Genomic DNA, 18,921 nt, shown 5'->3' with positions numbered 1-18,921 from the left:
GTAGTGGAGAGAATCCAAATCCAAGCAACGCACATTGGGGGGAAAAAGCAGATGGGGGTGAACAGTGATCATACTTCAGCATCGAAGGAAGAGAGACGGTCCTACCAACCCCCGTTTAGCGCAATTTGAAAAGCAACGAGTAAGATGAAAGAGTAATGAGCTTTTAGCCCATAAGTCAAATGGATTTAAAGCTTATTCAAACACAGCATAAATTGTTTAAATGTAATTAGTGTCTGTTTGGATTAGCAGTGATTTGTGTTTGGATTTTTTTTCTTATAAGTTATTTTAAGAATTGTGATTATATTGAGTTTTCATTTATTAAAATTACTTATGAATGTATAATTACTAAAAAAAGGCATGAAGTTAATATTTGAGAAGAGATTTTGGAAAGAGTGTGGGAGGGGTAGATTGGAGAAAATTTAGTTGCTGAAGATTGATTAGGATTTTTCAAACACATAAGCTACTTCTTGTTGCTTATCTTAAAAGTGCGGTAGAAAGGTAAAATCATGATTTATCGGGATTTTATAAAAATTATTCCAGCAAGACAAATATGTTTCATAATGCTCTTTTGTGCAATAAGATGCTTATAAGTAGTTTGGACTGTGAATCCAAATAGACTGAATAAGTGAAAGCACTTATAAAAAAATACTTCTATGCAAGTTAAGACAAAATTTTTTTTAAATATTTACTACGTATATCATAAAATCACTTTTACTACTACAGTTTAGTTTCGATCTAAACATGTCCTCATTATTACAAAGTCCGTGATCATTCTGAAATTAAATTTTATGAAGAAATTACATAAATATCTGTCTTAGTTATTGTCGTGATTTAAGTAATTTTATTTTTGAATTATATTGTATGTTATTTTATTTTTCAAATTTCAAATTAAAAGCAATTAGGTAATTTCATTATAAAATTAGGCCATTTTGAGATGGAACTGATATTTACATCCGAGCCACCCTCCGCCCAAATTTTTACCCGACGGAGTGTTCCGGCCTTTCACATAAGTTCAGGCAAACTTATCTCATGAAATCACTTCTAAAAAGTTGCTCGTATTTTAATAATTCTTAAAACACCGGCGAAAAAAAAAAAGGAGTAATTCTTAAAACTGAACTCCGGAAATTCCATTATTGTCCTCGTGGAAAAAGGGAATTGGTGAGCGCTACGCATCACAAGCTTACGTGGCAGAGATTGATTGGAAGTTAGAGGAGATGCTGAGGAGTGAATTTGTCAAAGTCTTTCTCCGTAGTCTTCACTTCACTCCTCTAACCCTTCCTTTCCTCTCTTTCCCTCCGGCTCTCTGTGAAACCCCCGAAATCTCAGACAGCCATGACTACCATTACCAAACCGCCATTTCTCTTGCTAGTTATCGTTCTCTTGTCCCTTATTTTCCTCACTTTCTCCTCGGAATCCGATGATGACCGAGTCAGCGAGCTTCTCACGCTTCAATCCAGATCCCAATCTGGTCTAATCCACCTCAACGACCAATCCGTCTCCCGATACCTTACCTCAGTCAAAACCCCAAGACCCTATTGGATTGTTGTCTTCTTTGACGCCTCTCAGCTCCACGAGAAACCAGAGCTTCGCCTCAAGGAGCTTCGCACTGAATTCGCACTTGTCGCTTCCTCCTACGTCGCCAACAACGATGACCCGTCGTCCCCATCTCACGGGAAATTGTTCTTCTGCGACATTGAATTCAAAGAATCGCAATCTAGTTTCGCTCTTTTCGGCGTCAATGCCTTGCCGCACATCCGCCTTATTGCGCCTCATCAAGGCCCCAAAGAGTCAGATCAGATGGACCAGGGAGATTTCTCCAGGCTCGCTGAGTCCATGGCTGAATTTCTGGAGTCGAAGACGAAGCTCGTTGTAGGTCCGATCCATCGGCCTCCGTTATTCTCGAGGGGCCAATTGATTTTGTTTGCACTCGGTTTTTTGATTACTTTACCTTTTATAGTGAAAAGAATCCTGGCTGGTCAGACTATGCTCCATGACCGGAAGTTCTGGTTATTGGGTGCTGTGTTCGTTTACTTCTTCAGCGTTTCTGGTGCGATGCATAACATCATAAGGAAGATGCCGATGTTTTTGTTGGACCGTAATGATCCTTCGAAGCTCGTATTCTTTTATCAGGGGTCTGGAATGCAGCTTGGAGCAGAGGGTTTTGCCGTGGGATTCTTGTACACCATTGTGGGTTTGCTAATGGCTTTTATGTCACATGTTCTTGTGAAGGTGAAGAATGTTAATGTGCAAAGGGTGTTTATGATTTTTGCACTGTTAGTTTCTTTCTGGGCTGTGAAGAAAGTTGTCTACTTGGATAACTGGAAGACAGGTTATGGCATCCACGGGTATTGGCCTTCAAGTTGGTAATCATAGTAGGGAGGTTTTAATTTCTTCTGTTTCCTTTGAAGTTGATTACAAACTTCAGCATGCTTAATTATAATTTGGTCAGAAGGCATATGTTACTTTTACTCTTTTGAGGAGCAAATTTTACCAGAAGTATTAGAAAATTCCACCTCTGCATATGTTCTGATTATAATCTGAATCCATTTGGTATGGATTTGTTTGTGATAGATAGCATTTTCATCTTATTTGATGTTTTAATTTGTTAAACTGATATAGCTGTAAGTTTAGGACGGTCATAATCTGAATCCATTTTCATTTCTACCCTCCATCGTAGTATGAAATCTAGATAACTAATTTGTAAATATTAAAAAAATTAGTTGAATTAGTTATTTGTAACAAATGTGAGTTGTTTTCTCTGGAATACTTTTTCTAATCATGTCATGTGCGTTGTAACTATGGCTTGACGGGAACTCTTACTGTGTGCAATGAATAGGAATAGGATGGACAAAAAATTATAAATTTGGAAGACAAAATGTATTGAGATTTTATCAAAATGAACTTTTTGTCTAGTTCTTATATCTAATACTAGAGGTAGTGTTAATCTTTAGGAATTTAAGGTATCTCTACAAATTAAACTGAAAGCTACATGGACTTTAGTTGATAGACAGGCTTTGCATAAAATTAGGCTTGCTATTTATTTTGGCAATGAGCTTCTCTCAGCCACTGGGAAGAAAGAAACTGGGAGTTTACTGGTTCTACTGATGATCAACGCGGGGATAGAATGTGGTTTTAACTTTCATCATTTTCTGAAGGGTTTATATAAACTGAGAGGGCAGGCCTTTCAATCTATGTGTGACTTAATGCATCAACACCAAAGTGGCTGGAACAAATGAAGTTTATAACTGGGTAGACCCAAAATTTTAAGAACAAATGTGTTGAAACTTCGAGATTATAAGACTGAGAAGCTCTGAGAAACAAAACTACCAAAAAACTTTTAGGCAGGGAAATCCCAATGAAATTTAGCAGAGAAATAAATAGGCTAACTGTAAATGAAGATTAAGTAAATGCAAAGTCGCCTTTTACAGCAGCTTTTGAGGAACATGTTGTATCAAGATTTCCACTAGCTTAGCTGATGGCAATTACAGGAGAAAAAACCATGTGACTTTTCGTTTGACTTGATTCAATTCAATCCTGAAAGTCTGGAGCTAAGAGCAGGCTTAAAGGCTAAGGCCTCTCGCTTTCCGTGTGCTGAATACTGAATGGGAATGGGATTTGTTTACCTGTAAGTGTTTAGCTTCTGTGTGTGTGATGGAGCAAATAAAGAATATAGTATAAAAAAGTCCAAATATTAAGCCTGTCAATTTAGTCACTCACACATCTTCAAACTAGTTAAATACGACATGTATATGATTTCATGAAGCTCAGAGAGAATTCAGAAATTACTAAATCATGAATTTACTTCCTTATTTTTTTAATTCCTTGAAGTTCGATTATTTTATGGCCTTTCTCCTGCAAGTTTAATGCTGATATGATGTTGAATTACTCTATTGATGAGCATATGTCATTAGCTCCTGACCAATAGTACACTGTGAAGCTTTTGAGCAGCATACTCGTCACTTTACCAGTATGCCACTATCACCTCCTTGTGTTTCATAGAGGCATTCTTTTGCTTCTGGAAGAATAGTCGTCCAAACAAAAATATGTTACATTACTTCTATGCGTTGGAAGATCCCAACCAATGCCTGAAATATGCATTTGAATGGCACTTCACTCACTCACACATATTCAGAATAGTTAAATACGACATGCATATGATTTCATGAAGCTCATTACTAAATCATCAATCTTTCTAGATTATTTTATGGCCTTTCTCCTGCAAGTTTAATGCTAATATTATATTGAATTAATCTATTGAGGAGTAGACGTCATTAGCCCGTGAACAATAATACGCTGTGAAGCTGTTGGGCAGCATACTCGCCACTTTACCAGTATGCCACTATCACCTCCTTGCGTTTCAAAGTGGCATTCTTTTGCTTCTGGGAGAATAGTAGTCCAGACAAAATTATGTTACGTTGCTTTTATGCGTTGAAGGACCCCAACCAATGCCAGAAATATGCATTTGAATGGCACACTCTTCAGTCTCTTTATCCTTAAATTACTAAAACGTATCACTCGGTTCAGCTCCAGATTGATGCAGAATGAATCTTGTACAAATTTTTCCTAGCCCTCCAAGCACTAAGCAACTTTTATTCGCAAGGCCGCAAACCCAGGAATTGCAGGCAGGCTGTGTTACAAATTAGGCCAGAGATAATCCCTTTGCTCCTAATTAATAAGTATAAATCAAAATTTTGGAGCGTATGGTATTCTTATATGTAAGACAATTTATAAACGTTTTGGAGTAATTAAAATATTCTCTTAATTAAAATGCTAAAGAATTGGCACACCACGGTGCTTCGTTGAGGGCCTTTAAGTTTTTATGAGCTTAGGCTTCAATGGGCCCGCTTGCTTTTAGTAATGAGCACGAGTAATGTGCACAGTACGAATGGATAATATGGTATGTAATAGATACGGGTGGTGGAGTTTAATATAAGAGTTAATTAATTAATTTAAATAAATTAAGAAGATTCAAGAGATTATTTAATTCCAACAAGTGACATGATCTTTTAAAATATTTATATGTCAATTTATAAATTGAATACATTAGTTTGGACAAAATGATAAATATAAAAAATAAAATGAGTTAAGTTGCATTTAGAATCATAACTAATTCTCTAATTAATTCTTCGGACTGGAGGAATATAAATGGATTACATCTAAATTACCCCTAACTTTACCATGTTTATTTATTAGGAACTCAATGTCCCTTGGATCACGATGCGAGTTTATATTTTGAGTTAAAAAAAAAAAAACACAGCAAAAGATGAACCCATTTGGACATCAGGTGTTCATTAAAAAAAAAAAGAAGAAGAAGAAGAAAAAGGAGAAGAAAGCATGATTTTTTTTTCTAAATACATGTATTTTCCTATTGGATGCAATCTTATTTGAAATACTGTTAGACACTAAATATGGTCACCTCCTCTTCTTCTTGAGGATTCAAATTTTGATTGGTCATATCGCATGATTTATGAAATGAAACTGTAGGCACAATACGTTTGTTTTGGTTCTTATATCTTGGGTCAACCGATCAGCTTTGACTTTTTTGTTTTCTAATTCACACACAAAAGAAGCTATTTCATCCTCAACCGCTCTTTTTAATGTTAAGTAGCATAAATTCGACCCTCATCCAAACATGATCACATCAAATCACACTAATTATACTACTGTCATAAATTATCTTAGTTTCCTTCTCTACGTTGTGAAAATATTTATGTTATATATATAAATAAATAAATATGGCTCTGTTTCATTGTAAGAAACAACTGGAACAAAAACGTGCCTCCAACCAATTTTATGAGAAATGCCAACAAAGCAAAGGAATATAAATTCAATGAAGAGGCATCTGATTATGATTGCTGCAAATCAATTTTTTTTTTTTTAATCAGAAGAACAAGAAGATTCATGCTGACAATTGCACTTCAATGTCAACAAATATTATATCTTAATAATTATTTGGCTTCACAAACTTAATTTAAAATGTATAATCATAATCAATGAATGATCTTTGGTCTGCTTTCAATGGTCTCATCTGAATTAATTCTGTGGCTCTTGGCCATTCCTTTTGGATTTTTTTTAGTTATCCCTTGTACTCTATTATTAAATAATGGTAACAAACTTCAAGCTTGCACCAGCTAAGCTCGGTTTTAAAATATTTAGGACTTTAACATACAGTTCCTTGTTCACTTAGGGAAAAAACAAGACACAAGTGTGTGAAGCTTGTAATTAATTAAAGTTCTGATAATAAAGAACTAAGGATCTATATTTGTGATCAGAATTTATGAGTGGCAGAAGCATTGAAGAGACTTACCAGAGAAGTGAATATCTATCTGCAGCTTAGAATTTATGGGTTAGCAGCATAAAGGTGGTCACTTTTCCCTGTCCAAAAATTATATCGGTTATATTTCAAAAAAAAAATCATACATATTAAAAAAGATTAAAAAAGTTTGAATAACTCATTAATTGCAGCAGCAAAAGTCACATATCCTTAAAATTATGGGGAAAAAAAGGTAATGTAACAATAGCAAGAGTAACATAACATACCTTCTAGATTAATAATTTTTTCCCTATGTTTGCATAAGGAAAACATGATTAATGCGTGAAACAACAACTAAACATTACTTATATTTTAAATTAGCATCCGTTTTTGAAACATGACTCATATTATGGATTAAAAAAGTTTATAACTCCATATAAATTCGTTTATTGCATAGAGTTTGAGGAATAAATTTTATTTCTAATACTCCTCCGATCCTTAATATAGGACCCAATTTTTGAGTTGGTTTTGGTCCTAAATATAAGACCCATTTTTTATATTTATCAGTTTTCTCTAAATTACCCCTATGGATACTTCCTCAACTATAATCAAGTAGAAGAGGGAGAGGGATATTAAGAAAGATGATTATGGTATTTTAGGAAAAATGTGTCACTTTTCTTATAATTAACTAATTTACCTAACTTCCTTAATCAAATCAAATTAGTTAAATGGGTCTTATATTAAGAACCGGAGGAGTATATGAATAATATTCTAAAATATTTTTGTGCTTTTTTAAGTGTGGGGGGATAGTGGCAACCTAGACAAGGAAACAGTGATAGCATCCAAGGATGACATTAATGTAGGGTTGATGCTGATACATCTAACCATGAATATGAATCCAATCAAATATTGTTGTTGAATTGTCTGAGCGGCAAAAAATAAATATAATGCTTTGCCCTTCCTAAAAAGTCTATATTCTTTTATAACTGAATATAAATACTCGTATAATTTTTCTCTGAAATTTTTGTTCAATGAAATCAATCATCAAAGAACATATTTAACTAATGAATGTGTTTTTTTTTGGTTGTATTTATGAGGTTATAATAATTTTTTTTAAATATTTTTCTCTCAAGGTTTTTTTTTTTAAAACTATAAGTACTAGTTTTGTTATTTAAAAATATTTCATCCTATTAACATTAATATTTATACAGGGAAAGAATTCATAATAGGATACACTATGTACAAGCTATGAAGAATATAATTTATTTTTTTGAATTCTGTTAAAAAATTACTAAATTATTTTCATCATCGTGTTAACAAGCTATGAAGTTGTGAATGTATGTCACAAAAATAAAATAAAACATTATTTTTTACTATTCCAAAATATATTTGACGTGACTTAGGCAACATACAAAATATTAATTTGAGTTACCTCTTATATACTATCTCCAGTTCTTAGTATAAGAACTAGTTTAACTTTCAATTTAGTCTTAAATATAAAATCTTAATTTACTTTGTCTCTTATATTTATTTATTTTTTTAAAGTAGTCATTGTAGTAGTACACGTTAAAAATTTCATCATATGGTACATCTAACTAATATACATGATTAACAAGGATATTTTAGGGGAGACAATACTTGTTTATCACAAAACAACTAACTTAATTAATTTTTTTAATCTACTCAAATTAATTAACTAGATCTTATATTAAAGACCGGAGGTAGTATTTTATAACATAGTAATAGATTTTGTTTAAAGTATTAATTTTTTCTCCTAATGTTCTTAACTGATTAACCAAATTTCTATTACTACTATAGTTTGGTAAAGATAATTTTATTATTTTATAAAAAATAATTAATTTAACTAATTTTTTTAATTTAAATAGAAATTGAAACTTAACGAAAACGGGAACAGAGAACAATATTAAAAGATACTCCTCCGGTCCTTAATATAAGACCCATTTAACTAATTTGATTAGATTAAGGAAGTTAGGTAAGTTGGTTAATTATAAGAAAAGTGACACATTTTTCCTAAAACACCATAATCATCTTTCTTAATACCCTATCTCCCTCTTCTATTTGATTATGGTTGAGGGAGTATCTATAGGGGTAATTTAGAGAATATTGATAAATATGAGAAATGGGTCTTATATTTAGAACCAAAACCAACTCAACAATTAGATTCTATATTAAGTAGCGGAGGAGTAACATAAAGCTGTTGAGAATTATTAAACTCCGAACACAACCCAAAATACAGCCTATGTGTCCCTGAATTTATTGACTCTGTCCGCTATTCCAGAGGTCTACACCATTTCCTTAGATGGCCATTATATGAGAGAAACAGCCTAATAAGCCTATGACATGCGAACTTTACTCGCCCCAACAACCCAACATGACATTAGAGGCACCTCTTCGTAAAACTAACTCTCTTCTTTCAAGCCATTGATATTTATTCATCCCTCCCTCCCGATTCTCTCTGCTTCTTTTTTCAAGTTTCATGGATACCCACCTTCTGTTTCTCTTTTCTTTCAAACCCTCTCTCCTTTCCTTCCTGCTTCATTAATAAAAATCTCATATTTTCATAAAACCGATTCGTTCCTGCCTTCGTTCTTCCTTTATTCTGATATACTCGCCTTCCTCTTCATAGTTTCGGTTGGATTTTTATGCCACGAGTTCAGCATAAGACTCAGGCTTTGCATGTGCCAGCATTTGCCTTACAAGTTTGTTTCAGAATGATGATGAATGGAGCCCAGAAACAATGGTCTCTGGAGAAGTCCCTTCCTCTTTAAGCTTTTTCTCGCAACATTGTTATTATCCTCTTCCTGCATTGGTATGTTATTGCCCCAAAATCTCTTACCTACATTTTCAGAATATTGTCGTTTGAAACTGAAACGTTTACTGCGCAATGATTCCGCAGCAATTAGTCATTGAAAGGGAGTAGATGTTCCTGAATCACAGACAATGAATTCTTAGCCGAAAATGTGTCTGTCTTCCTTGCAGGCAAAAGCATTATCTGTTGAGAAACTTTTGCTTTCTTCTGCTTCTTCCCATTTCAGAGCTTGCTATTTCCACCATGTCAATCAAGATGAAAGGGATCTATAAAAGTCTCAAATACATTACCAAAATCTTTGGTAATCTCTCTAAACTTTATAAAAGTCTTGGTTACTGTTTGAATTTCTTAAGAAAACTTGAGATTGTCCACCTCAAAATTGAGAAAGATGTCTGAGATTCAATCCCATCTGAATGATGTATCATACATACATTGTGTTTTTCTGTTTCTGAAATCAGCAAAACCAATAACTTTTTTAATAAATAGAGAGGATTTCAAATTCCAAAACTCCTTTCTCTTTCAGTCTTGAACTTGATTGAGCTGTGGAATATTGTTCTTGATGTTGTAGTTGTGAAGGAGCGCGAAATTGAAATTGGTCACCCCACAGACGTTAAGCATGTGGCTCACATCGGATGGGATGGCCCCTCAGGGAGTGGACCCACTTGGGTAAGGAGGAGCTATTAGGAATATGATTTCTTTCTTCTGTGCACTTTTTTGAATTTCTTCGTTTGAAATCATTTTTCCCTAGTATTAGAATGTTTCATCATTTTGTCTGTCCCTTTGTTGTTTTTTTTTTAATGCAGATGTCTGAGTTTAAAACAGCTCCTGATTTCTCAACATCGCTCGGTAATTTGGATGATCGAAGAGATCCCAATCCTTTATCTACCAGCATCATGCCTCCTCGAGGTATCCTATAATAACTTCTTGTTGACCAAATGTTTTTGCTTTCCAAAAACTTTTGTTTTGATCCATTTAGTACATAGAATGAAACGAAATAAAAAAAAAAATTCAGAAAAGTTAATTTTGCATGAGTATTGTAGCCTCCAAGTTTGGTACAATTTTCAGTTTAATCCCTATGGTTCCTCTGTCCCGTGAAACCCTTGCAAAGTGGCCAAATATTTGTCATATAAATAAAGCAGAGATAGATCATAGAGTGCAAAGTGAGAACAAATATTGTGCAGGGCATGTGATCACACCAAGATTAAGTAATTAATTTATAATCTTTAACACCAGCTTTGAACCCAACACTTGCTTTAGTCTCTGTTTGTGGTGACATAAATCCCTCCCTACAACTTATGAATTAAGAATTCTCGCAACAACAAGACAAACGTTTGAAAAGTGTGGTGCCATTGAATAATAATGACCTTTGTTCATGTGATACAGTGCAGTCTCCCAAATCTGAATAGTACAAAGAAAGGGCGTATCACAGGTCATATAGTAGAAGGGGGAAATATAATTGATAAATATCTGATTCTTTTTCTCCATAGTAAGGAGTGAACTTGGCTGTTCTTTCACGTGACAAATAATTTCTCAATGAGGGGAATCTACTGCCTCCCTTGACTTGACTTTACTGATAAAAATGGCATCTAGTGGGGTCCACGTCAAAAATTTTATTTTGGTTTATGTGATATGTCAAACCTTACATCGACTCTATGCTTTTCCATGTGATAAGCTTCCTCAAAGATGACCAATAAAGACCTATAAAAACAAAAGTATCACCTAATTCTTGTAAGATTTGCTTCTTCTGAGTCATCATCTGTGTGAAAGATGTTAGCAGGACAATCGATATCGTATCTGAAATCTGTCTGTCTTCCAAAGTTGTCTGAAATCATGCGTCAACAGCTAATTTGTGGCTGTCTAGTACATGAGTTGTTATCGTCCTCATCTAACCATGTAAAAGGCTGCAAATCACTGCCTTTGGTTGGTGAAGAATCAGATTATTCTGCATCTGCTACATTTAAACGATCTGGATTTACTGGAACCAAATGTTTCAAGAGCCATAGTTAAGTATGTATGCTTTGGGAAGTTATGTTTCAAAATGCCTAAGCATGTAAAGTTGTGCTTTTTCACACGATTCAGCGTTCCTGATTTTTGAAAAAAAAAAAAAAGAAAATTATTAAAAAAAAGAAAAAAACGAGGCATGACCTACTCTTCCTCTCTTTAAGAGTAGAGTATCCTGTTCCCTGTTGATCCTTCTTACATATGAATTAGAACAGAAGAATTCCATCCTATACAACTGTAAAATTATTTCTTTAAGGTGACTCGCCACACGGCACCTGATAACTGTTCACTGTGACTTACCCTGCACGGATCCCTCTATTATGATTGTCATGAATTTGGGCAGAAGGATTTATTTCATTCCCATGGTTGTATTTCTCTACAGATCCACGGTGAGAAGAATGATTGGGAAGCAATTTTCTGTTTTTCAATCTCATTCCATTGCATTGTCTGTTACTATCTCAGATAATATACTTCACATTTTTTCTTTTGAGCTGCTTTATCTCACTAATATCTTCTTGATCGCTAAATGATGTACCATTCATTACATGATCCCTTGAAGCAGATATGGCAGATTCAAGCCAATCATCATCAAGCAATTTCAAGGACACTCAATCTCATGAACATCCTCGTGTTCCTAAAAAGCACAAGCGGAAAAAGGCCAAGTTGGGTTCTGCTAAGTCTTCTCTAACTTCATCTTCCTCCTCCTCAAAGCATTTAAGAACTGCAAAGCCGACAACAAATACATACAACGAGATGGAAGCACCACCACCGGTTGTACAAGTCTAGCCAGGATGGAGATTCATCACGTGAACGGCAAAATCCTGGCCCTTGTTCATGCAAGTTACAAATCAGGGGGCTGCGAAATAATTCTTCCATGAACTTCTGTAAATCCTTGTCCATTGAAAGAGGGAAAACCAAAAAGAATGGTAAAGAAGAATGCTTTGTTGATCTAGGGTAACTGGAATGTGAGAGTTTATTCTTGTACTGTATTGATGGTAAAGTTTTGCAGATTAAAGGACAGAAGTAAGAACTAAGAGATGCTCATGTAACAAAATCAGTTTCCTTGTATTTCATGTGATATAAGCGGTAGAGAAGTACTTATGAGTTATGAGATTCAAATGGGGTCCGCTTGGAAAGCTAAATATCTTCCTTCTGATATATTGATACCTGCAAAGCTGCAATCTGCACCCAGCTAGTTCTCTGATCCATGGTGTTTTCTTTGTAGGATGAAATTTGTGAATCAAGTTTCTATGGTATTTATATGTGAACATTTGTTGTATGTGTGATGTGTATGAATTTGGAATGAATTCCTACAAACTGTAGCTTAAATTAATTACTAACTCTGGGTCTATTTATATGAAACAAGTTATAATGAGAGCATTCTTTCCTTGCACAATTTATTAATCTGAACGGAACATATAATTTGCAGGAAAATTGTACTATTTCTGCCCATTAATATGCTATTGAGTGGCAGTTATGCTTCCAATCCAATTTTCCCTACTCTCAGTTTTTTAAAACTTTCGTGCCAAATATGGAATCTTAATTAATATATGATAAATTAACAGGTAACATAGAAATTTTTTTTTGCTACAGAACATAGAAATTATTTTACCTGAACCGTTCCACCTATTCAACCTTCACCTAAAATAGATGAGATTTAGAAATGTTCCTCTTTAGTTTATTTGGTTTGTCATGGCTTAGTCTTTTCAACCTACCCGGTTGATAATATAAATTAGGAATATAAGCATAGCTAATATTTCCTTTGTGCCTTTTTATAAGATAAAATTACCTAAATTACACTTACCAATAAAATAATTTTTACTAATTTATGTCTTAAGAATTTTTTCCCCATCTTCCATTTTGCCTTGGATCAATATTTATGATTGTCTCAACTTTATTCCAAGATAGGCCAGGTCTTTTTATCCATTGATTAGGGGTAGTTCATGAAAAAAATTATAAATTACTTCTAAAAGGTTGTAAACTGCTATATTACACATAACAACACTGCACTTTCTAAAATATTGTCTCATAATTAGGAATGAAGGGAGTATGACCTTATGTATGTTATAATATGAGAAATAGAACAATTTGTTCAACTCAATTAAAATTTTAGACAATAATTTAACACTATTCCTATTTAAAAGAAAAAGAAAAACCTAAACAATCATTAGATAAGATATTTCTAAGATGAGTTTGAAGGTTAAATTTGGTCAAAACTAAGCAAAATGCCTTAGTCATCATCTACTTTGTGTGATAAATTTGCTCAAAAGAGGGGAAAATTGTAGGGCTTCTTCATCTTACAGGAACAGAGCCACAAAAGTAGGTGCAAAAACAAGAAGAGGACATTTCTCGATTTGTGCGTGTCATCCTCGTGGTATAACAATTGCAAAATCAGTGCTTAGTGCGATACCACTTTATCCTATGCAAGTGGCCATGCTACCAAAAAAGATTTGCTATGAAGTGGAAAGACTGCAGCGCGATTTTATCTGGAGGCAGAAAAGATCTCATGCTATAGGATGGGATCGAATCACCAGGCCGAAAAAGTATGGTGGATTGGGTTTCAAAAAAATTACTTCCTTAAATAGAGCTTGCGGAGCCAAAATAGCTTGGACTCTGATTAAAGAGGAGAAAGGTCTCTGGGCTGAAATCTTAACTCAAAAATATATGGTGAAAAATGAGGAAAACTTGTTGGAGGCGCATACTGGAGATTCTAATCTTTGGCATTTTATCAGTAATCAGAGAGACATCCTGGACAAAAGGACTAAGTGGCAGATTCGAAACGGCAGATATGTAAATTTTTTCAATGACTACTGGCTTTTCAATGATAAGAGGATAAAAGATCTTTGTATTAGACCGCTGTCTATTGAGGAAGAGGAAAGTGTAGTTGCAGATTGGGTAGAGTATGGATCCTGGACCTTACACAGCTTGAAAGGAATTGTGAATCCAACTGCCATCCAGGCTCTTATGGGTGTTTTACCACCAATGGACCTTGCTGGTGAGGATATTATGTTTTGGAACGCTTCTCCTGATGGTAATTTTACTCTGAAAAGTGCTTATTTTTTGATAGAAGAAAATCCTCCTGAATATTATAACACCCTCTTTAAAACCATTTGGAAATGGCGGGGTGCTGAGAGGATCAGAGTCTTTTTGTGGCGTATGTTCCATGGCAGATTACCTACAAATGATTGGAGGAGTCAATGGTCTGCCGATTCTCCTACTTGTTCTTGTTGCAATTCTAGCTGTGAGGATATTCTCCATGTTGTGAGAGATTGCTTTTATGCTAAACGGGTGTGGTTGAGTCTTATTTCCTCAAAATTTACGACCCAGGTTTTTAATACTAATCTTCGGGACCGGATGAGGATGAATTTGCAACAGGATTTGGGCTTCAATGCAAAAGGAGACTGGGATTTAATATGGGCAGTTGCGGTCTGGAGACTTAGGCTTTGGAGGAATAGATCCTTGTTTGAGACTAACTTTGAAAAGCCTCAGAATCCAGCGAAAATCATCTTACGGACTTGGAAGAACTACGTTCGCAAAGAGCAGGAAACTTCATTTCCCAAGGATAGAGATGATCATAGCAGAGACACCTATGCTACGGGACACCCCCACCTCATGATTGGCTCCTATTGAATGTTGATGGGGCTAAGTCTAATGCCTCCAATACAGCAGGTTTTGGAGGTTGGTTAAGGAATTTCAAAGGAGAATGGATTGCTGGATTTTGCCGTCAGATAGGTACATGCTCTGTCTTGGAAGCTGAACAATGGGCTATCTTCAAAGGATTGAATTTCGCTTGGGAATACAGTGCTAGAAAATTAATTATTCAATCAGATCCTAAACTACTGATTGACATGCTGAATTCTAATGTGGATTCATCTAGTTGGAGTCTATTAGTCTTCAACATACAGAGGATGCTGCAGCGTCCTTGGGAAGTTAAGTTACAGTATATCACCAGAAAGTGCAACAACATAGCAGATGCACTCGCGAAAAGAGGAATATCTGAATCCTCGGTTTTCCACACGTGCCCTCCTTATTTGAAGACTCTGATTGAGCGTGACCAACTGGGATCCTTTCCCCCTTGTTATTTATTTTCTGTCTAGGCATTAGCCTTCTCTTTGTACCCAAAAAAAAAAAAAAAAAAACAAGAAGAGGACAAATCCCAATGCCTGCAGCCGTCCTGTTCATCCATAGTTTTCATCTTCATTTACAAATTAAATATCACAACCAAATTTCTCATTATAATCTAAATAACTAAACCTCTCAATGCCATAGAAAATCCAAATCTTTTACCAGTGCCTGCAACTACAATAACAACTACAGTTTCGCCAAAATATTCGTAGGATCCTCCAAACTTCGGCATCATCGTCATCACCACCACCACCCATATATAATTTCATACTTCCCTTGAATTTTCCATAACCCATTTCTGAAAATCACAATGGCTCGTGTATTACGGTGTTCCAGACGCCAAAAAATATGTTGTGGGGTGACAGCTATTGTTATTATTCTTCTTGTGGTGACTTTGGTCGTCTTGTTCCTCACAGTTTTCAAGCCTAAAGAACCTATTATCATCATACAACCAGTGAAGCTTGAAAGGTTGGATTTTGTAGCGTCCCCTGATTTAAAATTAGAACTGAATGTGACATTAGGCGTAGTGGCCACAGTGAAGAATCGAAACCATGGAAGTTTTACTTACCAGGACAGTACAGCTACTGTTAGCTATAGAGGAAGTTTGGTGGGAGAAGCTCCAATCAATGGTGACACAGTACCAGATCATGGAGAGCTTAATGTGAGCACAAGTTTGGCCGTTCAGGCAGATGAATTGTTGAAGAATGGGAATTTTCTTAATGATTATTTTAATAAAGGGGTTTTGAATTTTACATCAGCAAACACTTTACAAGGTAAAGTTAAGATCTTGAAGATCATCAGGAAGAAAGCCACAAGTTTAAGCACCTGTTATATCTCTGTGTTTGTCAAGACCAACACTATTAACTCTACCTGTCAAAATAAACTGGTATTTTGACTTTACCGTTGAGCAATTTTTTTTTATATATTTAGCTGAGCACAATTCATGACGTTGCTAACTTATAATCAAATTCCTGTTACTTAATTCATGGAAATTATTGAAGTTTCTTGTGTATTCTTTTGCTTTCTGAATTTGCAACCAATTTATCTTAAGTAGCTTTATTAAGAAGAAACTTGCTATATGTTGTCACACCTTTGTTAACCTCATTTTATGGTTATCATATTTAGTCACTTAAGCCTTGTTTTTTTTCCCTCTCATTATGGCGTCCAATTCTTTTTGAGCAATAAAACTTAGGCTTCAAAAAGATCAATTTAATGACACTTAAGTCTCAAAAAATGTTGCTAGAGAAAGAGTTGTAAATATGGTAGTTTTTATTTCACATTATAAGACATTTAATTCTCATAGTATTTGCAACTCATTTTCTCATATTTGGGATTGCCACTCTCTCTAATTTTTCTTAATTAGTAAAGCTCTTGATATTCATTATTCCCCACTTTTATATAATGTTATTAGCATTCTTTCTTAACCAACTTTATACACTCAGACAGTTGAGCCTTTGCTGTTAAAGATGAACTTTCTTTTGTTAAAGAACAATGAAGGTATAACTTTTTATAATTTAAATAGGTGAGGCCTCACTTGAAGTTTGAAAAACAAGTTATAACATTCATAATTTTCAACCCATGTAACATTTCATGTATATTATATTTATATTGATAAGAGTGACATTAATACTATTGATATTTGAATTAAAAAATACAGCTGATATTAAACATTGCCAATGACAAAAACGATGACATTTTTTTTTCTTCCCTTTTTTGTGGAATGAGGGTCCGACATTGATTATTTATAGATGGCATCTTCAATATGGCCTTGTTTTTAAACCAAGCCCAATAATAGTTATGTGCAGATGGCATGTTTTGTTGGGCTAACTTGAAGAAGCGTGGCTAAATGAACGAGAGTAATGTATCCAAAGGCCACCTCATTCAATTTTTTTCAAGCTCGATATAGATATCCTTATATTAAAAATAATTCTATTTAAGGTATTATTAAGTACTAAACATAAGCACTTTCCCAATAAGAATTTGAATATTGATTCGCCCCTAGTTCAATTTGCAGCTGAGAGAGAAAATCCAAACGCATTTAAGCTGATAATATTATAATTTGATGACATGCAAGCTCGAGGTAATAAATTCAGTCTCTCTTGTAATCCTAGGCAGCTAGTGCTTACTCCTTTAATGAAAAATAAAATATTAAAGGTTCGCTAGTAGTTTGGAGTTGGCTTCTCTTAAATTTCTTTTTCCTCTACTTTTTTCACTATTCATCTCAACCATTAAATCAAATTTTGCAATAAGTTTTTAGCAGTTTAAATTTAATTATTTACTCTTTTATTCTATATTTCAATAATAATTTTGCAACATATTAAATCTGAACTAGTTAAAATTGATCTATTAGTTGAGATGAGTGATGAATGGAAAATAGGGAAAACATGATGAAAAAACAGCCTCCAAGGGTTTTGGATAACGCCGGGAAAACAGGCCAAGCCTGTTGAGCTGGCTCGTTTAAAGTGAGGGTTGGGCTTGCAATTTGGGATCTTGGACTTAAAAGGGCCAACCTTGTAGGGTTGCAAAATAAAAAAGCCAGCTTGTTTAAGCCCATAAACAGTAACTTCTTTTTTTTAAAAAAAATTTATCATAGGGGTTCAGGATGGCACCATGGCAGGACTTAAACTTAAAGAAACAAAAAACCCTAGCTTTGGCCTTTAGTTTTGCCTCTCACTCACTCTTAATCCTCCATGGTCGTCGGTCTTCACTCTCACTCTCAATCTCAATCCTCCATGGTCTTCACTCTTCAATTCTGCCTCTCACTCTCAAGTCTCAACTCATAGAGTCACAGTTCAATCTCTAAATCTCCTAAGTGGCTGAGTTCCACCGTTGTGTCACTGTTAGCCAGTAGTCAAGCAGAAGCAATCACCATCGTAGCCTCTTCGTCTTTGATCTCACCTTAGTCGCCTACCCAGCTCGTATTTTGCAGTTCGGTAGTAGTTGCTCAGCCTCTCTTTGTTAGTGACGGCATTGAGCTTCTCGTCTAGTGAGTTTGTTGGCTCCCTCTATCCCCTGGCCTATTGATCTCGCCTTGCCCTGTTGCCCACGACCATGAGTTTCATCTTTGCTTCCCCTGCCTATGTCTATGAAACTACGACAGTTGATTTGAGGCTTCACTAATTGCACGTAGTTTAAACCTAAGATTTTGAGTAAATTTGATAGCATTCATTTGTTGTTCATTCATTTGATAGCATCCCAGAGTAGCTTCTATTGGATTAACAATCATTTGATCGTGTTCATGTAGCTTCTATTAGATTAACAATCATTCATTTGTTGTTCATTCTAATATTGCGTGCTGGCCCCTGTTAGCCATTTTCATCATGGCTTTTTTTTTTTTGTGATTATTGGCAATTCTTCCTTGCAACAAGAAAAATAGAAAGCTCAAGGTACTGATGGATCATTAGCTGTAACTGTAAACCCCAAAGGTCAATCATCTTCTCTTTAAGAGATTGAAGAATCAAAGCCTAAGAAGGCTAGAACTTTGACGTCTGATGTTTGGAAATATTTTAGTAGAGTTGAGATTGATGGGGTAATGAAGGTAAAGTGTAATGGTTGTGATGGTTTATATGCATCGGGTGGGGCTAAAGGCACTTCACATTTAAATCGTCATATCAAGTATTGTAAAGGTCTAGACAAATTTCATGATGTTGGGGTGATGATGATGGACAATGAAGGCAATATTAGGTCTAGAAAACTTGATCATTATTGTGTT

At 34.9% G+C, this 18,921-nt stretch overlaps 3 protein-coding genes across 3 annotated transcripts; all 3 read left to right on the top strand.

Moving 5' to 3' along the window:
• Positions 1-1,272: 1,272 nt before the first annotated feature.
• LOC114743475 (probable dolichyl-diphosphooligosaccharide--protein glycosyltransferase subunit 3B) lies at positions 1,273-2,664 on the top strand. Its single transcript, XM_028931688.1, has one exon. It carries the CDS (start codon positions 1,333-1,335, stop codon positions 2,365-2,367), a length of 1,035 nt encoding a protein of 344 aa, XP_028787521.1. The 5' UTR covers positions 1,273-1,332; the 3' UTR covers positions 2,368-2,664.
• Positions 2,665-8,944: 6,280 nt separating this feature from the next.
• On the top strand, positions 8,945-12,327 carry LOC114743480 (CRIB domain-containing protein RIC10-like). Its single transcript, XM_028931692.1, has 5 exons — positions 8,945-9,083; positions 9,254-9,384; positions 9,652-9,749; positions 9,887-9,989; positions 11,647-12,327. The coding sequence occupies exons 2-5, from the start codon at positions 9,327-9,329 to the stop codon at positions 11,868-11,870; spliced, it is 483 nt and encodes a 160-aa protein (XP_028787525.1). The 5' UTR covers positions 8,945-9,083; positions 9,254-9,326; the 3' UTR covers positions 11,871-12,327.
• A 3,061-nt stretch (positions 12,328-15,388) lies between these two features.
• LOC114743479 (late embryogenesis abundant protein At1g64065-like) lies at positions 15,389-16,194 on the top strand. Its single transcript, XM_028931691.1, has one exon. The coding sequence runs from the start codon at positions 15,520-15,522 to the stop codon at positions 16,102-16,104; it is 585 nt and encodes a 194-aa protein (XP_028787524.1). The 5' UTR covers positions 15,389-15,519; the 3' UTR covers positions 16,105-16,194.
• The last annotated feature ends 2,727 nt before the right edge of the window (positions 16,195-18,921 follow it).

The sequence above is a fragment of the Neltuma alba genome, unplaced genomic scaffold (assembly GCF_004799145.2).
Source record: "Neltuma alba isolate B1F8T4 unplaced genomic scaffold, ASM479914v2 tig00004037_pilon, whole genome shotgun sequence".
Classification (NCBI taxonomy): domain Eukaryota; kingdom Viridiplantae; phylum Streptophyta; class Magnoliopsida; order Fabales; family Fabaceae; genus Neltuma; species Neltuma alba.
The sequence above is the reverse complement of the archived record's forward strand: the minus strand, read 5'-3'. Positions and strand labels throughout refer to the sequence as shown.

What these genes read in the sequence shown, in the direction of transcription:
- LOC114743479 (XM_028931691.1), top strand. Translation starts at nt 15,520, where the DNA reads ATGGCTCGTGTATTACGGTGTTCCAGACGCCAAAAAATATGTTGTGGG.
- LOC114743480 (XM_028931692.1), top strand. Translation starts at nt 9,327, where the DNA reads ATGTCAATCAAGATGAAAGGGATCTATAAAAGTCTCAAATACATTACC. An exon ending in ATACATTACCAAAATCTTTG is followed by an intron (nt 9,385 to 9,651) that starts GTAATCTCTCTA and finishes TTGATGTTGTAG; the next exon opens with TTGTGAAGGAGCGCGAAATT. An exon ending in CAGCATCATGCCTCCTCGAG is followed by an intron (nt 9,990 to 11,646) that starts GTATCCTATAAT and finishes CCCTTGAAGCAG; the next exon opens with ATATGGCAGATTCAAGCCAA.
- LOC114743475 (XM_028931688.1), top strand. Translation starts at nt 1,333, where the DNA reads ATGACTACCATTACCAAACCGCCATTTCTCTTGCTAGTTATCGTTCTC.